This window comes from Phyllostomus discolor, chromosome 13 (genome assembly GCF_004126475.2).
Source record: "Phyllostomus discolor isolate MPI-MPIP mPhyDis1 chromosome 13, mPhyDis1.pri.v3, whole genome shotgun sequence".
NCBI lineage: Eukaryota > Metazoa > Chordata > Mammalia > Chiroptera > Phyllostomidae > Phyllostomus > Phyllostomus discolor.
The window spans coordinates 76,645,821-76,664,867 of record NC_040915.2 but is presented as its reverse complement, the minus strand read 5'-3'; the positions used below and the strand labels follow the sequence as shown (position 1 = coordinate 76,664,867).

Below are 19,047 nucleotides of genomic sequence, written 5' to 3'. Positions count from 1 at the left end.
GGTAGGGGCTGTATTCCAGGGCCTGAATGCTGCCTAACACACTGAGGACATTCAGTAAGCAATATCAGTTGAATAAATAAAGTATAAATCTTGTAGCGGGAGTAAGTCTATTTATGTGCTTTGGCCAGTCCAGATTAAAGGAAAAATACTTAACTTATCTGCAAAGTAATTGCTCTACCCATTGTCTCGTTTGATCCCCTTAGCACCCTGGAAGGTAGACAGTGGGACTGTCATGTCCCCCTGTCATAGAAGAGGAAATTGAACCCACCAGAGGTTAAGAGATGGGCCCAGGGTCACTGTTTTCCACCTCTAATCTGACTTTCCTTCCATGCCTGGCTAAGTCTGAGGAAGGGAGGAGGAGTGACTTCTTCAGGGAAAGCTTTTGGGTTAGGGCTGACTTGGAGCAGTGTTGTGGAGGTGAAAAGGCTGTGGATTAATGTTAGTGAGAGGTGTGGAGGCTATCTTATTGGGAGAAGATGTGGATGCAGTCCTGGGTGCCTGTGTGCATGGGCTGAGGGAGCTTTGAATGCGGACAGAGAGAGGAAAGCAAGGATGTTCAAATTTACTGAATACATTGCACCTAAATCCTCTTGCAACAGATTTTCAAGGCAGGCATTGTCACCCACAGTTGACAGTTCTGGAAATGACGCTTGTGGAGGTTAAGTAACCAGCTTCAGGACACAAAGTGGCAGCTGAGATTGGAAACAGGGATGCCTGCTCTGGCCCCTGGTGAGGGAAGATTGTTTAGTGGTAGATTAAGGGCTTCAGTCTGAAATCTACACAGGCAGTGGTTTAGAGGGCAGAAAAAAGACTGGGGATTCTTTATGTCTTTTCCATTAATGTCCAGGATTGGGAACAACTATTCCTAGTCATGTGTCCTGTGTGCCAGCAGATACTTGCAGTGTTTGTGCTCCTAGAATATCTTCCTCTAAAGTCAGGCCTGGCTGGGCCTGCTACTGCTCTTCAGTTTATCCTGGTCCAGCTCCTAGGTTGATGCCAAGCCCCACTAACCTGCCATGTTAACTCATCACAAACTCCTAGAAGCATCTCCTGGTGCTAAATGCTAAAAGCTGAAGGACATCTGGACTGATTGTTTTGCCAAAGGACACTCCAGACTCATATTTCTCTTATTGGCCCCTGACCCCAATTTGGCAAAATGTGCAGATGGGCCTAAGACCTACTTATTTGCATTTCACTTGTCTTCTTTTTCAATATTGTGATAATCACTATAATCACATTCCAGCATTCCCTCAAGTGCCAGCTATGTGCCAGATTCTGGGATATATAGACAGAGCTGGTATAGAGTAGTGGGTGAGCATGGGCCCTAAAGCTGAGTGCCCCTGGCAAGTCTCCCTCAGTCTCTACCTTTGGGAGCCACACCTGTATATGGGGAGAGTGAGTCTTTCCCTCATAGGACTCATCTGAGGAGCAATGAGTCTGAGATAGTACTTTGCATGTAGTAAGTAAATATCATAAAATACAGTTCCTAGAATTTCAAAGCTTGAGAGAAGCTTAGAGATCATCTAGTCTAATTTCCCCATTTTGCAGAATGAAGTTGAAACTCAGGAAGGTGATTCCCAAGAACTAGTGAACATCGGGGTCTTGGTGCCCAGGACAGAGTCTGCATCCTGGTATTGAACTACATGTTGATGGAGAGATAGGACCCTTCCACATGCTCCATAACTGCATCAGGCCACAAAGGTTGATTCTCTATTAAGGAGGCCACAGGGCCTGGGGCCTTGTCCAAACGGTGTCCTCAGGTGCACAGTGACCCCACTCCACTGCCCTAACCACCCCACCACCCTGGATGCTCTGCCCAAGCTGCTGGCTTCTGCTGGGAGTTTCTTCCAGCCAGGAGTCAGAACAGCAGAGAAGCCCACACCCATTTGTCTTCAGGGCCTGGAGCATCATGAGGTGTAATCAAGACCACGTTGCCCACAGCCGAGAGAGAAAACTCCTAGGGGGTTAATTACTCTTACAGTAATTAATCTGGCTGCCCCTCTGATTTCCTCTGTCTGCCAGACACCATATGGTGGCCATAAGCCTCCTCTCTGAGCCACCCTGGAAGATTACAATTAGGTGCCATAGCCCTAAGAAGAGAGAGAGACCAGCGGAGGGACTGTTGACAAGTCAGGAGAGGAGAAGCCATTTAGCACAAGTGGGCCAGGAAGTTCAGACAATGTGTTTACTTCCTGAACACTGTAAACTATTGACAGGTAGTGCCTGTTTGTGTGTATAATGCAAGACTGGTCAGAATCACCAAACATTAATCAAGCATGTGCTCAGTTTAGGCACCCTGTATAGGTAATCAGTATAGCAAGTGTTTTAGGAAGATATACGCTGAAAGAGGTGTTTCCCTGCCCCCCAGGAGCTTGCAGTCTGCTTATAGAGAGCAGGCATAAATAAGTGCAGTTATTAAATAGTGATTTACTCATTCACTTATTCACTCATGCACACAGTCAGCTGTTTATTGGTAGATGCATTGCATCAGGCACTACTATTCCAGGTGCTGAAAGTGTAGCAGTGAATAATGAGAAGAAGGCTCTGCCCCTATGAAGCTGGTACTGGAAATACCAGCTCAGAACTGGGGTCAGAGACACTTAGAAACATCAGAGGACCCAGTTTGTGGAAGCTAATCAAACTTCAAATTCTGAAAAAAAGGAAACTAGGTTCCTCTTCTGGAAGAAGTGGAGATGTCTGATTTTTGGTGTTTGGTTGAGACATCCTGGGCAGATAAATGGTAAAGCAACCTAGTGTTCCATAATATGTCTCTCAAGCACTCACAGGGCAGTGTGCGGCCAGATGCTGCCACCGCTGCAGACAGTGAGGGCTGGGAATTCAGAGGAGTGCTCATACTGTGGGAGATTGGAACCTGGATTGTAACATCTTTTTTGCTAAGGACTTTGAATATAAGTCATGAGTAAACACACCAACAGAGCCTTTTCCACATACATTATCTGATTGGATTCTTTCATCCTTTCAACAGATATTTTTGAGTGCCTACTATGTGCCAGCCTGTGCTAGGAACTGGAAACGCAGGCGGGACATTCCGACGTGTTCCCCGCTCTCCTGGTGCTCACCACCCCGTGAGGTAGGCATTGATATTCCCGTGTTGCTAATGAAGAAATGGGCATGACAACAATATACCCTGAATAAGATCCACAGCCAGTTCCAACCTGCCTTTTATCCATGTTGGGCCCCACCTTGACATTCACTACAATGGGTATGGCTATCCTATAGTGTCAAAACAGTGTCCTCAGTTGCACGGAAATGTTGTTTTTAGACTTTCCACCTACTGAGTTATCTACTGAATACAGGATTGAGGTCCAGCTCTGTTGAGATGGCAGCTATCAGAGACCCTTGGAAATTGGGACCCATATTTGAGCCCATTTTGGACTTAAATTCTGCCAGTAATTCCATATTTAATTCTAATCAAAGAAGGAGCATGGGATTTGTGATTACAATATAATTAGACTCTTTTGAATTTGAGCCCAGCACCACACAACTTGCAGCAAGTGGATAAGTTACTGAACCTCTCTGAGCCTCAGCTTCCACATCTGTGGAATGTGGCATGCAACACTGTCTTATAAGGTTAATATAATGTTCACACATAGTTAATATTTACCAAAGACTTAGTGGAAGCAGCACAGGACAAACATCTTATCATTACTCCTCATGACAATTTTTGAGGATAATTTTATCATGCTCATATTACAAATGAAGAAGTCAAGGTTTGGAGAAGCTGACTAACTTGCCCAAGGTATACAGCTAGTAAATGACAGTATGGGACTCACACTCACATTTTTAACTGTGACTATCAGCCTAAGCCCCAAGCACAGAAAAAAAAAAGTCAGTAAATGTTTGCTTTCTTCCTTTTCTCAACATACTTCTGTGATCAAGCCCAGATGTATAGCATTATGTCTGCTTAGGTTGTTTGTTTTAACGACAGAGAATATATAAAATGTGTACGCCAAACTGGGGATTTATTTTATATTTGCATAAACTCAGAAGATGCCTTTTGACACCATCTCTTCATTTAATTATTCAGCCTATATTAATTGAGCACCTATCATGTGTCTGATAATGTGCTAGGTGCTTGCCACAGCTTTGCAACTTAACTGTCAGTTCTGTGGGGAGATAGGCAGCATCGTCATAAGTTGGACATCTGACCTAATGAGGAATGTTTCAGGTGGAGTGACAGCAGTGTGGGGCGAGATCACAGACAGTTTAGAGAAGAAGTATAGTCAAGCCAGGGAAAAGCCATGTCCAGGCCATGGCAGGATGAGACTGCATTCCATGCACAGGTAGAAGTGGCATTCTGAGGGAGTTGGGGGTTGAGCTCTCCTGGGGTGTCAGGTACAAGGGTATAGGTGTCAGTGACAGGAGATCAGGAGCCAGATCATGGGAAGGAGGGAAGAGTTTGCCCTTGATCCCTGATACAATGGAATGTGTCATTATCAAGTTTACACTTTGGTAAGAATCCTGCCTGCTGTGAGGAGAGCTACTGGAGAGAGAAAAGCCAGTGGAATGGAGACCAAGAAGGCTGCTATGGCAGAGGTCTCCATTATTGCCGACAAACATCTGGGTTGGAGAGAGTCAGTGGCAATGGAAAGGTCATGGTGTTGAAGTGGCAGAGCTATCAGGACTTGGTGACTGACATGATGTGGGAATGTGGGGAAGGAGAAATGTAGGGTAACTTTCTGGCTTGGGTGACTAGTGGACTGCAGTGCTGAGGAGGATGTAAGAGAAGCAGCTAGTGGGAGAGGTGGAGAGGGTACCTTTCTTTAGCATGAGGATTGTTTGAAGGGCTGTGGGACATCCAAGTGGAGATTTAAGGAGGCAGCTAAGTGCAAGTGTTCTGGGCTTAAGGATCCAATTTAGAAGCCACACTATGCAGATGGTAATAAACCATGGGTGGCAGTGACATTCCCAGAGAGGGATAATGTGAGTAGGAAAAGGGCATATCTCCAGGATAACTTTTTTTATTAACGTACTTTCAGTTAATAAAGGCTACACTGTTAGGTTCTAAGGCCAGACTCATCTAAACATTAAAGTGGAAATAGACGTCACATTTATTTGTATTTTTTTGATAAAGAATCTGAGAGTTTTATCTTTCTCCTCACATATGCCAAATTTTGCACTCTTGAACATTACAAACATGTGACATGATGGTTCTTTTTATTCTGACATGTGTGTGGGACAGGAGGGATGTCATTAAACAAACACTTTGGAGGAGATTATTTGTCATCATTATGCCCAAGCTCACACTGCTGAAGCCAAGAGCAGCCCTGGACCTCAGCCAATGTTGTCCTTACATGTGGTCTCCAAGATCAGCCAGGCTTCAGGGTCATGAAAGACAGAAGTCAGGCCTGCAGGAACTAGTAGCTCTGTCATCGTATAAAATCTATAATACACAGGGTAATCTGACACCTATTTAGCAGTCTGCAAAATTATTATGCTTCTGCTGATCAGGCATCAATGGAAGGCATTTGACATAAATTATTATATTTAACACTGCTTTAATATAGACTAATCAGATTTTTACAGTTCTTTCCTCTTTGAAAGTTATTCATTTACCTACTGCACAAGTATTTATTGAGACTGTAATATATGCTATGCACTCTTCTGGGTCCTGAGGAGACAGACAAAATTTCTGCCCCCTTCTCCCCCTCAGTCAAGCTTGCACTGCAGTGTACAGTCACTGAACAATGGACTTTATCTGTAATGAGTAAGGATGTAAAGCTTCCCTTGACACTGTTTGCTGTCATTATGTCCCTTCATCAACACCCATGAATTAAAGGACACACATTCTAGGCCTCCAACAGCATTGTTGTCTTTGCCTCTTATTTTCCTCTCTCCCTGTAGAGGGCATTGCTTAAGGCCTTCCATTCATTGAGTAGATATGGACTATGCACCTATTTTGTGTATGCAGGCTCTGAGGATACAGTAGTAAACTAGAAACAGTTTTTGCCCTTAGAAGCCCACACTCATCTCAGGTATAGACACAAATACAGCTGCCACAGAGGGAAAAGTGCTGGTATCTGAGCCGCTATAGGCTGATGTGATGGCCCATAGAGAAGCACCTGGTTCTGGCAAGTGGCAGGGGTTGGAGAGAGGAGCCCCTTCAGGCAGAGGGAGCATGGCAAGCACAGGAAACCACAAGCTACTGGGCATGGCTGGAACATTGAGTATGTGGGGGGAGGTGGGAAGATGTGATTAAACATACAGAAAAGTGAACATTATCATAAGAATCCAGTTCGATGAGTATTCACAAACTGAACATGCTTATATAACCAGCATCCAGAGTAAGGGTGCTCCCAGCACCTGCAGAGGACCCCACACATCCCCTTCTAGTCGCTACCTATCCCCAAGAGTAACTACTAACAAGACATCGAACAGCACAGATGGTTTTATGTCTGTTTTGGTACTGTGTATGGAAAGAATCATACTTTGTACATTCTCTTGTGCCTGGTTTCTTTTGCTCAATATAATGTTTAAGAGATTCATCATTAAAATAAACAAGCAAAATATAACCAAAGACACTGAAATAGAGGTCAGGCTGACAGTGCCCACAGAAGAGAGTAGAGCGAATTTCAGGGGACAGTGGGAAGGGTTCACAGGAACAAACTTAAAGGACACATGGTCATAAACTAAGGGGAGGGTGGTAATGGGAGGGAAGTGGGGAGGGGTCGGAGGGGGAGCTGGATTGGGAGTAAAAGGGAGAAACTGTATTTGAACAATGATTAAAATAAAAAAAAGCAAAAAAAAAGAGATTCATCATTATTCATTTTCATTTCCATGCAACATTCCATTGTGTGAACATATCCTGTGTTTCTCCATTTTGCTGGTAGAAATCTGGGTAGCTTTCAGTTTGGAGGAATTCTGAGTACTGCACTGGGCCTTCTAGTCTGGCTTTGGGGAGCATGTGCATCTTTTCTAGTGTGTGTGTGCTGCCTATGAAGTTGCGGAGTCAGGAGGATATGTGGAAAGCTCTAGTACACCAGTTTTCCAAAAACAGTTCTATCCATATGCACGCCCACTGACATTATGTGAGTTCCAGTTCCTTCACAGCCTTGCCAACACTTGACCTGTCTTTTTTTTTAAAGTCATTATGGTGGATGTATACTGGTATCTTATTGTGGTTTAAAATTTCATTTTCCTGAAACCTAATGAAGCTGAGTGCCTTTTCAAATGTTTCCAGGCCTTTGGATATACTTATAGGTAAAGTTTCAGTTCTGGTCTTTTGCCCATATTTCTATTAGATTCTCTGTGAAAGGTGGGAAGAGGAATTGTTAATACTGCTTTCCTAACCAAGAGTGACCCAGGAATAACATATCCAGGTGCTTACCAGCCCCATCCTCACCTCCACGATGAGGCAGAGCTGGCAGCCCACGGACTCTGATCTTGGGGTGTTGGAAAGGTCCCAGTGAGGGGACAATGCCTATGCTACCTTTGGGAGAGGCAGCCCCTCCAAAGCTCTGGCTTTGACATCAGAGATCTACCTGCCCAGGGAAGGAGAGAGGTTGATGCAGGAAGGATAAGGAAGGGATAGTTGTCAGCAGATGGCAGGAGCACATGTAGGAACCAGCTAATGAGCTGAGAATGAACTTTTACCCATCTGGGTGAGGGGGGAACTGACATCTGAACTGTCCCTCCTTTGGGCAAGGCCCTGAGCATGGCAGCTTCTTTTGCATTGTCTTAGTCCTCGTTTCCTCTTTACGGGATAGGTAGTATTGTGCCACTTTTACCTGTGAGGAAACTGGGTTGAGTGACCAAGAGAAGCCCTCATGAAGGCCACTCACTGGTTCATGGAGGAGCTGGGCTGGGACCCAGCCCTGCCCCACACCACTGCACAGGGAGCAGTGTGTGTGCAGGTGTCTGGGCATTGGCATAGCCACCTGACTGTGCCCTTTGCTGCTTATCCACAGCTCCTGTTCCTTAGGATCAGCTGAAGTTCTTCATCCCATATTTGAGATTTAAAAAAAGTGGAGCCCCATGAATCATTCAACCACAGTACACCACCTGCCCCCACTTTGATGAGGAGGAAGAAGTTGGAACCTGAACTTGGGCATAGAGAGGAAAGACAGAGGCCTGCAGCCTGCCTGGAGCTCTCCATTGGCACTGCCAGCCATTCTGTGGAGGGTTGTTTGCCCTCCCCATAGAGATTCTGGGGGGTTGGGTGGAGCAGGTGCCTGGGGTCACTGGACTGGATGGTGGCTTCTCAGCAGGGGCATAGGACTCATGTGCTCCTACCTCGGTCTTGCAGAGTGATGTCATGCGCAGACCAGCAGAGGGCTCCATGAGGATTTATAGAAGATGCCCCGAGTCTCCGCACCTTTGGTGCTGCTTCCCGTGTGGCTTGTGATGGTCACCTGCAGTCCCCAAGCCTTGAGGATTGGTAAGTGCTGTTCAAACAGCACCCCAGGGGCATCCTGACCATGGGTGATACCCCCTCTCATTACCCTAGGTGTCCACAGGGGACATATGACCCTGTACTATGTTCCCTCTCATTTGGCTGGGCCTGGGCAGTGGGGCTGGTGCAGCTGACAGGTCACAGCTCTAATATGGTCAACCTGCCTAGCTCCCACTGCCAGAATAAAAGATGCTGATAAGTACCCATTATAGCCTGTGACCAACAGCCTAGCACATGAAAGGGACAGCTGTTAGGTGAGGAAGAGGGTGGGAATGGCCCAGGGGATTCCAAATACAGGGCTGGAGATCAGAGAATAGAGGGGATCTCTTCTCTGGTCAAGCTAAGAAGTCTTCCTAAAGGGTGTGCTTTGGATGAAGCCAGAGAATCCTTTGGGTGGCTCTGGCCTACTGCTTGTCAGGGCCCTTGACTTGGTGGTATCTGCTTTCCCTAACCTGGTTCTGGAGAGGGAGAGCCAGGTCACTGTAGTGACGCATGTCCCTGCTGCTCTCTTCCTCATCCTACTTGCTATGGGACAGTGCTACTCCTTGCCTCATCAGCCCTCCCATCTCTGGAAGGAGGGAAGGAGGCCTAGCTCCACATGAAATCCAGGAATGCCTAGGGAATCAAGTGCTGCTTTCCCCCCACTACCCCAACCCACTCAGAACTGAGCAAGGCTAGTAACTATAGACCAAGGCACTACTGACCTGAGTCCTGATGACATGGTTTCAGCTGCAGAGGCAGGAGACATTTCAGTCCAGCATACACCATGTTGGGTGGGATCTGATGGCCTGGGACAGATGTGGGGTGTGGGGTTTGTGGGGGCTGGGGGCACCTGTGTGTGTGTGTGTGTGTGTGTATATATATATATATATATCTAGAGAGAGAGAGAGAGAGAGAGAGAGAGAGAGATAGGGAAGGGGGTGTCAATGTGGACAGACTAGTGGCACACAGCAGTGAGTCATCCTGACAGGTGGGTTGTATGTCACATGAAGGCCTGCCTGTCCAATAACAGGCCCCCTGGGGCAATGCTAGGGAAGAGCCCCAGAGGGACCCAGACACCAGGCAGGCTATCCAGGTAGGTACCCACCTGAGGAAGGCAGGAAGTAATACTATAAGCAAGGCAGGGTCCTGGATTCTGAACTTATCCTAAGAGGGTTAGAGGCTGATTTAGAATGAAGATGTCATGACACTGAGTCTCAGGGAACTGGCTTAAAGCCCCAAATCAGAAGGGCTGGTCCTGAGGTCTCAGAAGTTGAAATGATGGTGGTAGGCAGAGGCAAGCCAAGAGCTGAGGCTCTGGCTAGGGCCAGTGTCCCACTGCAGTCTGCGAGCTGCTCCAGGGTGCCTTCTTGGCACATAGTTCTACTCATGGGCAGAGGCAGTGGGTGGGAGTCAGAACTGTGGGTAGATGGCTCAGTTCTCCTGCTCAGCCTGTCCTGGGCTCACCACGCTGCATGCTTAAAAAAAAAAAAGAGGAACTGAAAACAAAATCTTCCCTCCCTCTTCCCCATTCCTTTCTACAGAAACTTCAAGATCTAATTTAATTATGCTTAGCCACAATGCAAAATGATTTATACCCTTAAGATGCTTAATTTGTAAGACACCTGCAGTTATTCAGCAATTGCTACAAGGTTTTCTCCTCTGTAAATGAGCAAGTAAAGTGGTAACCCATCAATTTCCATTTGTTGCTAATGGGAAGCAGAAGTGGATGGAGCCAGAATTGGCAGTGCCTCAGGGCCTCAACTCCCCTGGCACTTGTTCTCCTAGAGGGAAGCAGAAAGTGGAGCTGACAAGTTCCTTTCTTACCTGCTACATTGACAACAGGGGGCCTCAAAGGGACCCTCATAATCTCAAACCCATGTGTGGAGCATGGTTTGTCCTGCTCTGTCAAGACTGCCGGACCTCAGTTTTGGTTCATGCCAGGCCACATGTGACTGATTTCCAGCCAGGAGCCTTGCTGGCTGACCAGGTGAAACTGGGTCTAATCTTCTGCAGTGGCCACCTTCCAACCTCCAGCCCCAGAACAGATGTAGAAGACTACGAGACCAAGGCTGCACAAAGGGACCAGGAATCTCTGAGAAGTTGCCCGCCTGCTCCATTCTCTGTGCTGCTGCTCCCCTGGTGATATACAGATGTTTGTAGCTATACCAGTTACCTTGTTTTGGGACTGCTGTGTTTCATTGAAGTGAGGCACAAATTAGAGATATAGCCAAATTATCTATTACAACATTCAGTGTTTAACGAGTAAATAAGGTTTTGTATGAAAGGGGTTTTATTGATGACTGTGAGGCTGCCCCCATAGACGCCCCAGTCTCTCACATATGTATCAGCCTCTTCAGTCATTGATCTGAAAATGTTTTTTGATTTTGCTTTTGTCCCTCTGAGTCCTCTGAGACATGAGTTTGGGAGCCTCAAGTTAATAAATGTTCTGAGAAGACCCCCACCCCTTCTCTACAGCCCTCCGTGATTTAAAGGGATCATTGAACACCTTAAAGCAAAAAAGAATTCTAAGGATTCCATTTTCCAACCTGCTTATTTCACAGATGAGGAAGGTGGCCCAAAGGAGGCAGTGATTTGGCCCAGGTAACACAGCAAGTAGGTGGCCAAGCTGGTGGCCGTCAGCACTGGCTGGACCCCATCAGTTTGCTCGATTCCTTGCTGCCCACCAGTGGGTTCCCTTAGCCAACAGGGAAGCAGAGCCCTTTCATCAGAATGTGAAGGTCATTGTCTTTGGTAGTTTCCTCCCATCCTGTCTCTGACTTTAGTAATTGTTACCCTTGCCCAAATACTTTATGTATTCAGCATTTGTCAGTCAAATGAATGCTGGGTTTTTCAGCTGCCTCCTGTCTCAGATACACCAGAGAGGTTTCCTCAGGGTTTACCCATCTGCCTTCTGTGCCTGGGGAGCTCTTCCTCCCATTCTATCTTCTCTGTCAGAAAAACTTCTACTCTTCCTTCATCATCACCATCATTGGCTTCAGTAGCCCTTCCTCTGCAAAGATCTTCCCTCATATCACCTTGTCCTTCTCAGGAAGAAATCATCTTTTTCTTACCTTTCTCCCGTCTCCCATGTTTCAGCACTCACTGGGCTTTGCTGTAATTATGATGGTACTCTATTTTCCAAACAGACTCTGAATGGCATAGGGGAGCAGCCACCTGACACAGTACCCAGTGCATGCAAGGCCTTACACAAACTCAGTGAATGTAATGGTGGAAGAACCCATGGGCTTTGAATGACCTGGTTCTCCAAGAACATGTTTAATATTGTTGGTTTAAACTACTTTCTCTGGTCTTATGTGTGCTAACAGAGGTATCATATTTTTGAACTCTAAGACGCACCCCCCGCCCTGAAAATTTGTGAGGAATAATGGTTGTTAATGCTGCTGTTGAGTTCTGTTTACATTTACATTGGTGAAATATTATGTTATTTATGTTGTTAAATATTTACCACATTTTTTACTTCAAAAATTTTTTCCCTATTTCCCTCCTCTAAAACCTAGGTGCTTCTTATGGTCCAAATTTTAAAAGAGAGAATGGAAATGGGCTGAAGATCCTTATTGGATTCTAATGCAAATGTTGGCTACAATCTGAAAACAAGGATTCCCTTTTTCATTCAGCGCTTCACTCAATGAGCATTTTTTGAGGGACAAGCTCTGAGGGTATGGCATGGAACAACAGTAATTACCATGATAACTCCCACTGGGAAAGGCCTTACACTCTCTCAGTTACTGTGCTGGGTGTTTCACATGTTTCAGGCAATCTTCATGCTACACATGAAGAAATGGAAGCTGGAAGATTTTCAGTAACTCGTCCAAGGTCGCCACACAAATACTGAAGTCTGAACATGTCTCCAAAGCTGTCTCTCCTTTGCTCTGTGGCAGCTAGTACACCCCTGGAGACATTTGGGATAGTCCACTAATCACAATAGTTGCATTAAATATATAGGGTTCTACCTGGTAAAAGTATTGAAAAATGCAGTCATTATTGCTAGTCTTTTGTTCTTTGATTATTTTTACCTACAAATAATTTCCTAAGGACACAAAGCCTGCCTGACAGATGAGGACACTGAGGCCTGGGGTTTCTGAGCCTCAGTCCTGGCAGAGCAGAGCCCTGCTCTCAAGGGTGGCATTACATACACCTGTGGCTCCTGCAGCAGTTGCATCTCTTTCTTGTTCAAGTTTTCCCTGTATGGTGAAGAGAAACAGGAAGAATTTGTGTTTACTTGACACTATGCCTTCCTAGGACCCACAAGTACTTTACAGCTACCGTTTTTTACTTAGTTGCTTAGAGACAATGCTAAACATGGCACATTTAACTGTTGTAAAGGTAACAATAATAAGAGAATTGGGGGCAAGAGGAAAGACAATAACCACTGGTTTCTTATCCTATTCTGCTGTGCATTATGTATATCTGACATATGGAAATCCAAATATACCAGCTGAATTCTGTGCTTTGCAGACAATTCACTGTGGGGTTTTTGAGTAGTGGCCTCCTTTTAATAATGTTAGCATGTGATGCAATTTATGAAATTTTGATTGGCATGTATGTTTTCATCTCTTTTCCAAAATAGACACCCATATGGGCAATCAATTGGTCTTCCATAGTAGTAACAAATGTACATTGATGACTTTCATATGTCATCTGGAGAGGGAGTATAGAAAGATTCCTGGGACACAAATTTCTCCCCTGGTAATCACCTTAGGGAGTCTGTGTCTTTCTTATTGTGTCTGTGCTCCTGGGTCTAGCATGGTGCCTGCCTGTAGCAGGTGCTTCGTAAATTTTGCTAGACAAATTATCTAAAGGCAAGTTATGAGTCTTCAGCTGACCTTTCAGTTTTCAAATTTCTCTTCCCCCAAATATTGGTCAGTGCTCAGAAGTGCCAACCAAGTTTATTTAACAATACATGTACAGAATATGCAATTAGGAGAGTAAATATTTTGCCAAAAGTAGAAGTCCTTGTGTATATCTGCATGCATGCTTCACAAGGCTGTCTCTCCTCTCTTCCTTACCCCATCCTTGCCTCTCATCCGCATCCTCAGGGATCAGGAGAGGCTTCACTGCAGTTAGAGAGGCATCCAGGCAGTGTGCTATATGGAGTCACTGAGCCCACAAAGTCACATCTGGCTTCAGCTATGGCTTGTTCTTCCCAGAGCGCCACACAGGATGATTTCAAGACATTTATCTTCTCTCTCTCAACTTTTCCATGTGTGAACTACAGCCTTAGACCATTATCTCTTTTGCCAAGAATTAAAGAATGAATTAGGCCTAGACACTCCATTTGACCAATAAGAAAAACTGGAGCTCCAATAAGGAGAAGTGAATTGGCAAAAGCCCCTTTGGTAGTGCCAGGACTCCTGACTCCCAACTGCCTGGACATACTCATGCCATGGTTTGCACATGTTCTATTACACATGCTAATTTAATTTCCCCAACAACCTGTAAGGCACAGCATATGGAAGAGGAACCTGAGGTCCACAGAGTTTGTGACTTGCCAGTGTGCGTATGGAGGGGAGTGGTAGCCTCAAAGCAAAGAGAGGAGAAGGCATCTGTCAGAGAGGGGCACTGGGTGAACAAGTAGAGTCAGAAGTCCGCCCTGACAGTGGAGTCCTCAATAGCCTGTTGGTTGTACATCCTTGACAGATGAGGACTCAAAGCTACCAGGACCAGTGTGTCAGAACCCAAGACCTCACAAAATCAGGCCAAGCTAAAGAGAACAGGCAAGCAATGGTGATGGACATTATGTTTTCCCAAATATATCATGACTGATCTCTGGGGAGAAACTGGGAAAGGCTCCAGTGGCTGTTGTTTTGGGCATGAAGGGAAGGGGCTGCTGTTTCCTAACTAAAAGTCCTAGATAATAGCTAATTTTTTCAAATAATTTTGGTCTGTGGCTGCCACTTGTGTTCACTTGTGCTGCCATGGTCTGGTTTTCCTGGGCTCTCACTTTGCCTGCCCTACATGAGATGGTCTGACAGGATCTGCTGCTGCTCAGTGAAGCCCTGCCTGGCAGAGGTACACATGGGGTTAGAACAGTCATGGTGACATTTCATCAGAATTTCAAAAACCCATCTTCAGGTCTGTGTTTACAGAGTCTTGGGAGGGGAGTAAGCCATTAACAAGCTCTGGAGAAAGTTTGGTTTGATATGAAAGAATGTTTGCCAGACAAATGGAATAGGCTGCACTGGACACTGAGGTCTCCATAGCTGAGATGACCAACCATGGATACGGTGGGCAGGGATTTCTGCATCAAATGCAGGTTGGACCTGTTACCTCTAAGATGCTTTTTAACCTGGGATTTTGTGACAGTGCATTTCTGTCCATGAGAAGATCCTCTGGTCTGTTTTCATACTGTCATAGGGAGGTATTTTTTATCATTGTGTCCTCATTAACAACCACTGCTAAGAGCCTAGAATGGAAGCAGCCGTCTGCCTAATTTAAGCCATGACCCTATTTGGCCCCAGTTGCTTGGGGAGGCCAGATAAAGACATGAAGCCCTACTTATCCCTTTTGTTCCCCTGTCATAGGCCTGCTGGGGTGCATCCTTTCTCCTCGTGGCCTCTGATAGGGAGCTGGGGGAGCACAGGTGGTGACGGAGGCCCCAGTGTTCATGAGCTTGAGTGGGGAGGGGCTCGCATGTGTGCAACAGAGTCTGTGTGCCCCACACACCCACACAGCTCAGCTGCAGGCAAGACTGTGGTCACACATAGCTCTCATTCATCTGGGTAGGCAGGTGCATGTTCCAATTAGGAAGGCTGGGCCCCGGCTGCTGGGGATGCTGGGTGGCAGGAGACTGCAGACAGCTGTCGGGCTACCCAGTGGCTCCTCTGTGTCTTTTTGGTGTGTGTTTCTTCTCATTGAGCTGAGTGATGGGGCCCAGTCAGCTTGTGGGCCAGATTGGCAAAGCACCTGAAGCCCACACTGATGGGCATGTGCGGAGGGAACAGAGCCCAGACCAGGCAAGCTCCGAGCATGCAGTCTTAGTGTGTACATGTCTGGGGAGGCAGGCAGAGCATGGGGCTCTTTCCAGTTGATACTCTCTGTCAGCGCCACCCTCTCAGAGGAGAGGTCCAATGTTCTGAGACTGTACCCCAGGGTGGACATTAGCCACTGCTCTGTCAGCTCTTCTCACTCCCTGGGCTCTTGCTGAGGAAACCCAGGTGACTGGAGGTGAGTGCCCATCTGGGGCAGCCCATGAGAAGGTCCCACATGTGTTTACCTCTCTCTTGATCTCTTCTGCACTGACTCACCCAGATGTCTTACGTGGCTCTTCCAAGCCGATATAGGTCTGGAGGGCAGGGGATAAATGGAACCAGATGTATCACAGGGAGCACTAGGGTTGGCTCTGGAAAGCTCCTGCATGGTTGAATTCAATGCCAGAGCATGGACTCTAACAATACTCCCTGGGCTTGAATCTGAGCTCCACCCTTTATTAGTCATATGACCTTAGGCAAGACCTTATTCTTAGTTTACCTATGACATGGGGTAACAGTAGTAACTACCTCATGTTTTTAGGATACTTTAATAAGTCACTACATAGAAAGCACTCAGAACAGTGTTGGGCATATAGGAAGTGCTAGGAAAGTAACATCTGTTATTATGAAGAGCCTTCTCAATCTCTTAGCCTTCCCTTGCCTGGAGCACACTTCTATTCCTCCACCAAATGATGTCTCTTTCCTTTTTCTTTCTTTCAAGATTTTATTTATTTATTTATTTTTAGACAGAGGAGAAGGGAGGGAGAAAGAGAGGGAGAGAAACATTAATGTGTGGCTGCCTCTTGTGTGCCCCCTGTTGGGGACCTGGCCTGTAACCCAGGCATGTGCCCTGACTGGGCATTGAACCAGCAACCCTTCTGTTGGCAGGCCAACACTCAGTCCACTGTGCCACACCAGTCAAGACACTTGTCTTTTTCTAAATCCTGCTTTAAGTTGATCTTTTTCTAGGAGCTAAGAATCCCTACCTGGATCAGAAAGCTCTTCCTTTGAGAAATCTCAGAGTTCAGGAGGTATGCATACTCACACAGCCATGCATGTGTTGCACTATCTGCATTGGTACATACCCATCTATTTTTGCAAACATTTTTTTAAAAAAGTTATTTGTACTCCATTTGCCCCACAGGCCTAAGAGTGTCCTGCAAGACTGAATTCTATCTTCTCTACTTCCCAGTGTCGTGGGCTTTCCACACTGGAGTAATGGTCCCAGGTAATGGATCTGCATGATCTTCCACCTGAAAAACTGCCCTAAGCCCCATGTCTTTATCTAACCACCTATTTCTCTCTTCCTTTACAGTGAGACTCTGCAAAAGAATTGCCTATTCAATTGTCTTCTTTCCTTTCTTCTTTCACCTCGCATCAGAATTTTATTGCCACCAATCATGCCCTTGCTAAGTCTAGTCATCTGTCCCCCAGACTCCTTTTGCTAGCAGCAGTTGACAGTCTTTCAGTGTCTCTTTCTTGAAACACTTCTTTCTCTTGGCTTCTGGGCCACACTGCATCTTGGTTCTTGCATTGCCTCACTGGTCACTTCTTCTCAGTCTCTTCTGCTACCTTCCAGTGCCTTCTCATCTCATGTCAGTTAAAGACAAAGTCCTTACAATGTCCCACAGGGCCCTCAATGGCCTATCCCATTATCTTGTTACTTTTCATTCTCATATTACCACTCTCCTCTTGCTCACAACCCCATAACAACCTCCATAACAACCCCATAACAACCTCATAACAACCCCAGCCCCAGTGGCTTCCTTTCTTCTTTTAGATACATCAAGTATGCACTCACCTCAGAGCTTTTGCACTTGCTGTTCTCTCTGCCTAGATATCTGCAAAGTTAACGCTCTCGCTTCCTGCAGGTCCTTTCCTCTCCCCATCCCTCTCACCCTCTTCCTTGCTTTATTTTTTCTACAGCACTATCACCATCTGATAAACTGGCTCTATTTGTTTATTGTCTGAGTCTTCTCATAAGGAAAAGCCCTTGTTTAGTTCTTTGCTCTTTCCCCAGCATATAAGACAGGGCCTAGTGTAGAGTAGGTGCTTTGTTAAATATCTACTAAATGGATGAATCATGCAGACACAAGGGAAGTCCCAAAGGAGCTTCAAATCTGAAAGGTATTGAAAAGCAGAGAGTACAACGGTTTCATCTGACACAAAAAGTATTATTTTTTTACTTTTAAAAATGTATTTATTGATATTTATTTTTTTAGTATATGTTATTGATCATGATGCTATTACAGTTGTCCCAATTTTCCCCCTTGTCCCCCTCCACTTGGTACCCATTCTCTCTAGAAATCTCCCCCATCTTAGTTCATGTCCATGGGTCGTGTGTATAAGTTCTTTGGCTTCTCTATTTCCTATACTATTCTTTACATCTTCCTGTCTATTTTGTATCTACCATTTCTGCTTCTTATTCCCTGAGCCTTTTTCCCCATTCTCCCCCTTCCCCTTCCCAGCCAAATGATCTCCATGTCTATGATTCTGTTCCTGTTCTGCTTGTTTGCTTTTTAGATTCAGTTGTTGATAGTTGTGAATTTGTTGCCATTTTAATGTTCACAGTTTTGATCTTCTTTTTCTTATACAGTTCCCTTTGACATTTCATATAATAATGGCTTGATGATGATGAACTTTAGTCTTATCTTGTCTGGGAAGCAGACATTCCATTCTAAATGATAGCTTTGCTAGATAGAGTGATCTAGGTTGTAGGCCCTTGCTTTTCATCACTTTGAATACTTCTTGCTAGTTCTTCTAACCTGCAAAGCTTCTTTTAAGAAATCAGCTGACAGTTTAATGGGCACTCCTTTGTAGGTAATTCTCTGCTTTTCTTTTGCTGCTTTTAAGATTCTCTTTTTATATTTAACCTTTGGCATTTTAATTATGATGTGTCTTGATATGGTCCTCTTTCTGTCCATCTTGTTTGGGACTCTCTGTGCTTCCTGGACTTATATATCTATTTCCTTTACCAAATTAAGGAAGTTTCCTTTCATTATTTTTTCAAATGGGTTTTCAATTTCTTACTCTTCCTTTTCTTCTTCTGTCACCTCTATGATTCAGATATTGGTTTATTTGGAGATGTTCTAAAGGCTCCTTATTCTATCCTCATTTTTCAAATCCTTTTTTCTTCTTGCTATTCTGATTGAATGCTTTTTTTCTTCCTTATATTCCAAATCATTAATCTGATTCTTGGTTCGTTCCCTCCACTGTTGGTTCCCTGTGAATTTTTCTTTATTTTATTTAATGCAACCTTCATTTCTTTCTGGGTCTTTTTTTAAATTTTATTTTAATCATTGTTCAAATACAGTTTTCTCCTTTTTGCTCCCAATCCAGCCCCTCCCACACCCCTTTCTGGGTCTTTTTTATGCTGTTTCAGTACCCAAAGATTTCTTTGAGCATCCTGATAACCAGTGTTTTGTATCTGATTGGTTGCTTATCTGATAGGTTGCAGAATTCTGCATCTGACAGGTTGCTTATTTCCATTTCATTTAGTTCTTTACCTGGAGTTTTGTTCTCTTCTTTCATTTTGGCCATATTTCTTTGTCTCCTCATTTTGGCAGCCTCCCTATGTTTGTGTCTGTTTATTAGGTAGAGCTGCTTTGTCTTAGTAGCATGGCCTATTGTAGAAGAGACACCTGTAAATTGCGTGGTGTGGAG

General features: G+C 45.1%; 1 protein-coding gene across 1 annotated transcript in view; it reads left to right on the top strand.

Annotated features, from left to right (window-relative positions):
- The first annotated feature begins 2,989 nt into the window (after positions 1-2,989).
- The window catches only part of GRIK4 (glutamate ionotropic receptor kainate type subunit 4), a 314,292-nt gene continuing 298,234 nt past the window's right edge, over positions 2,990-19,047 (top strand). The window contains exons 1-2 of the mRNA XM_028527680.2: positions 2,990-3,091; positions 8,267-8,398. Coding sequence (XP_028383481.1) covers positions 8,317-8,398 — 82 coding nt within the window. The 5' untranslated portion in view covers positions 2,990-3,091; positions 8,267-8,316. The remainder of the gene's footprint in view (positions 3,092-8,266; positions 8,399-19,047) is intronic.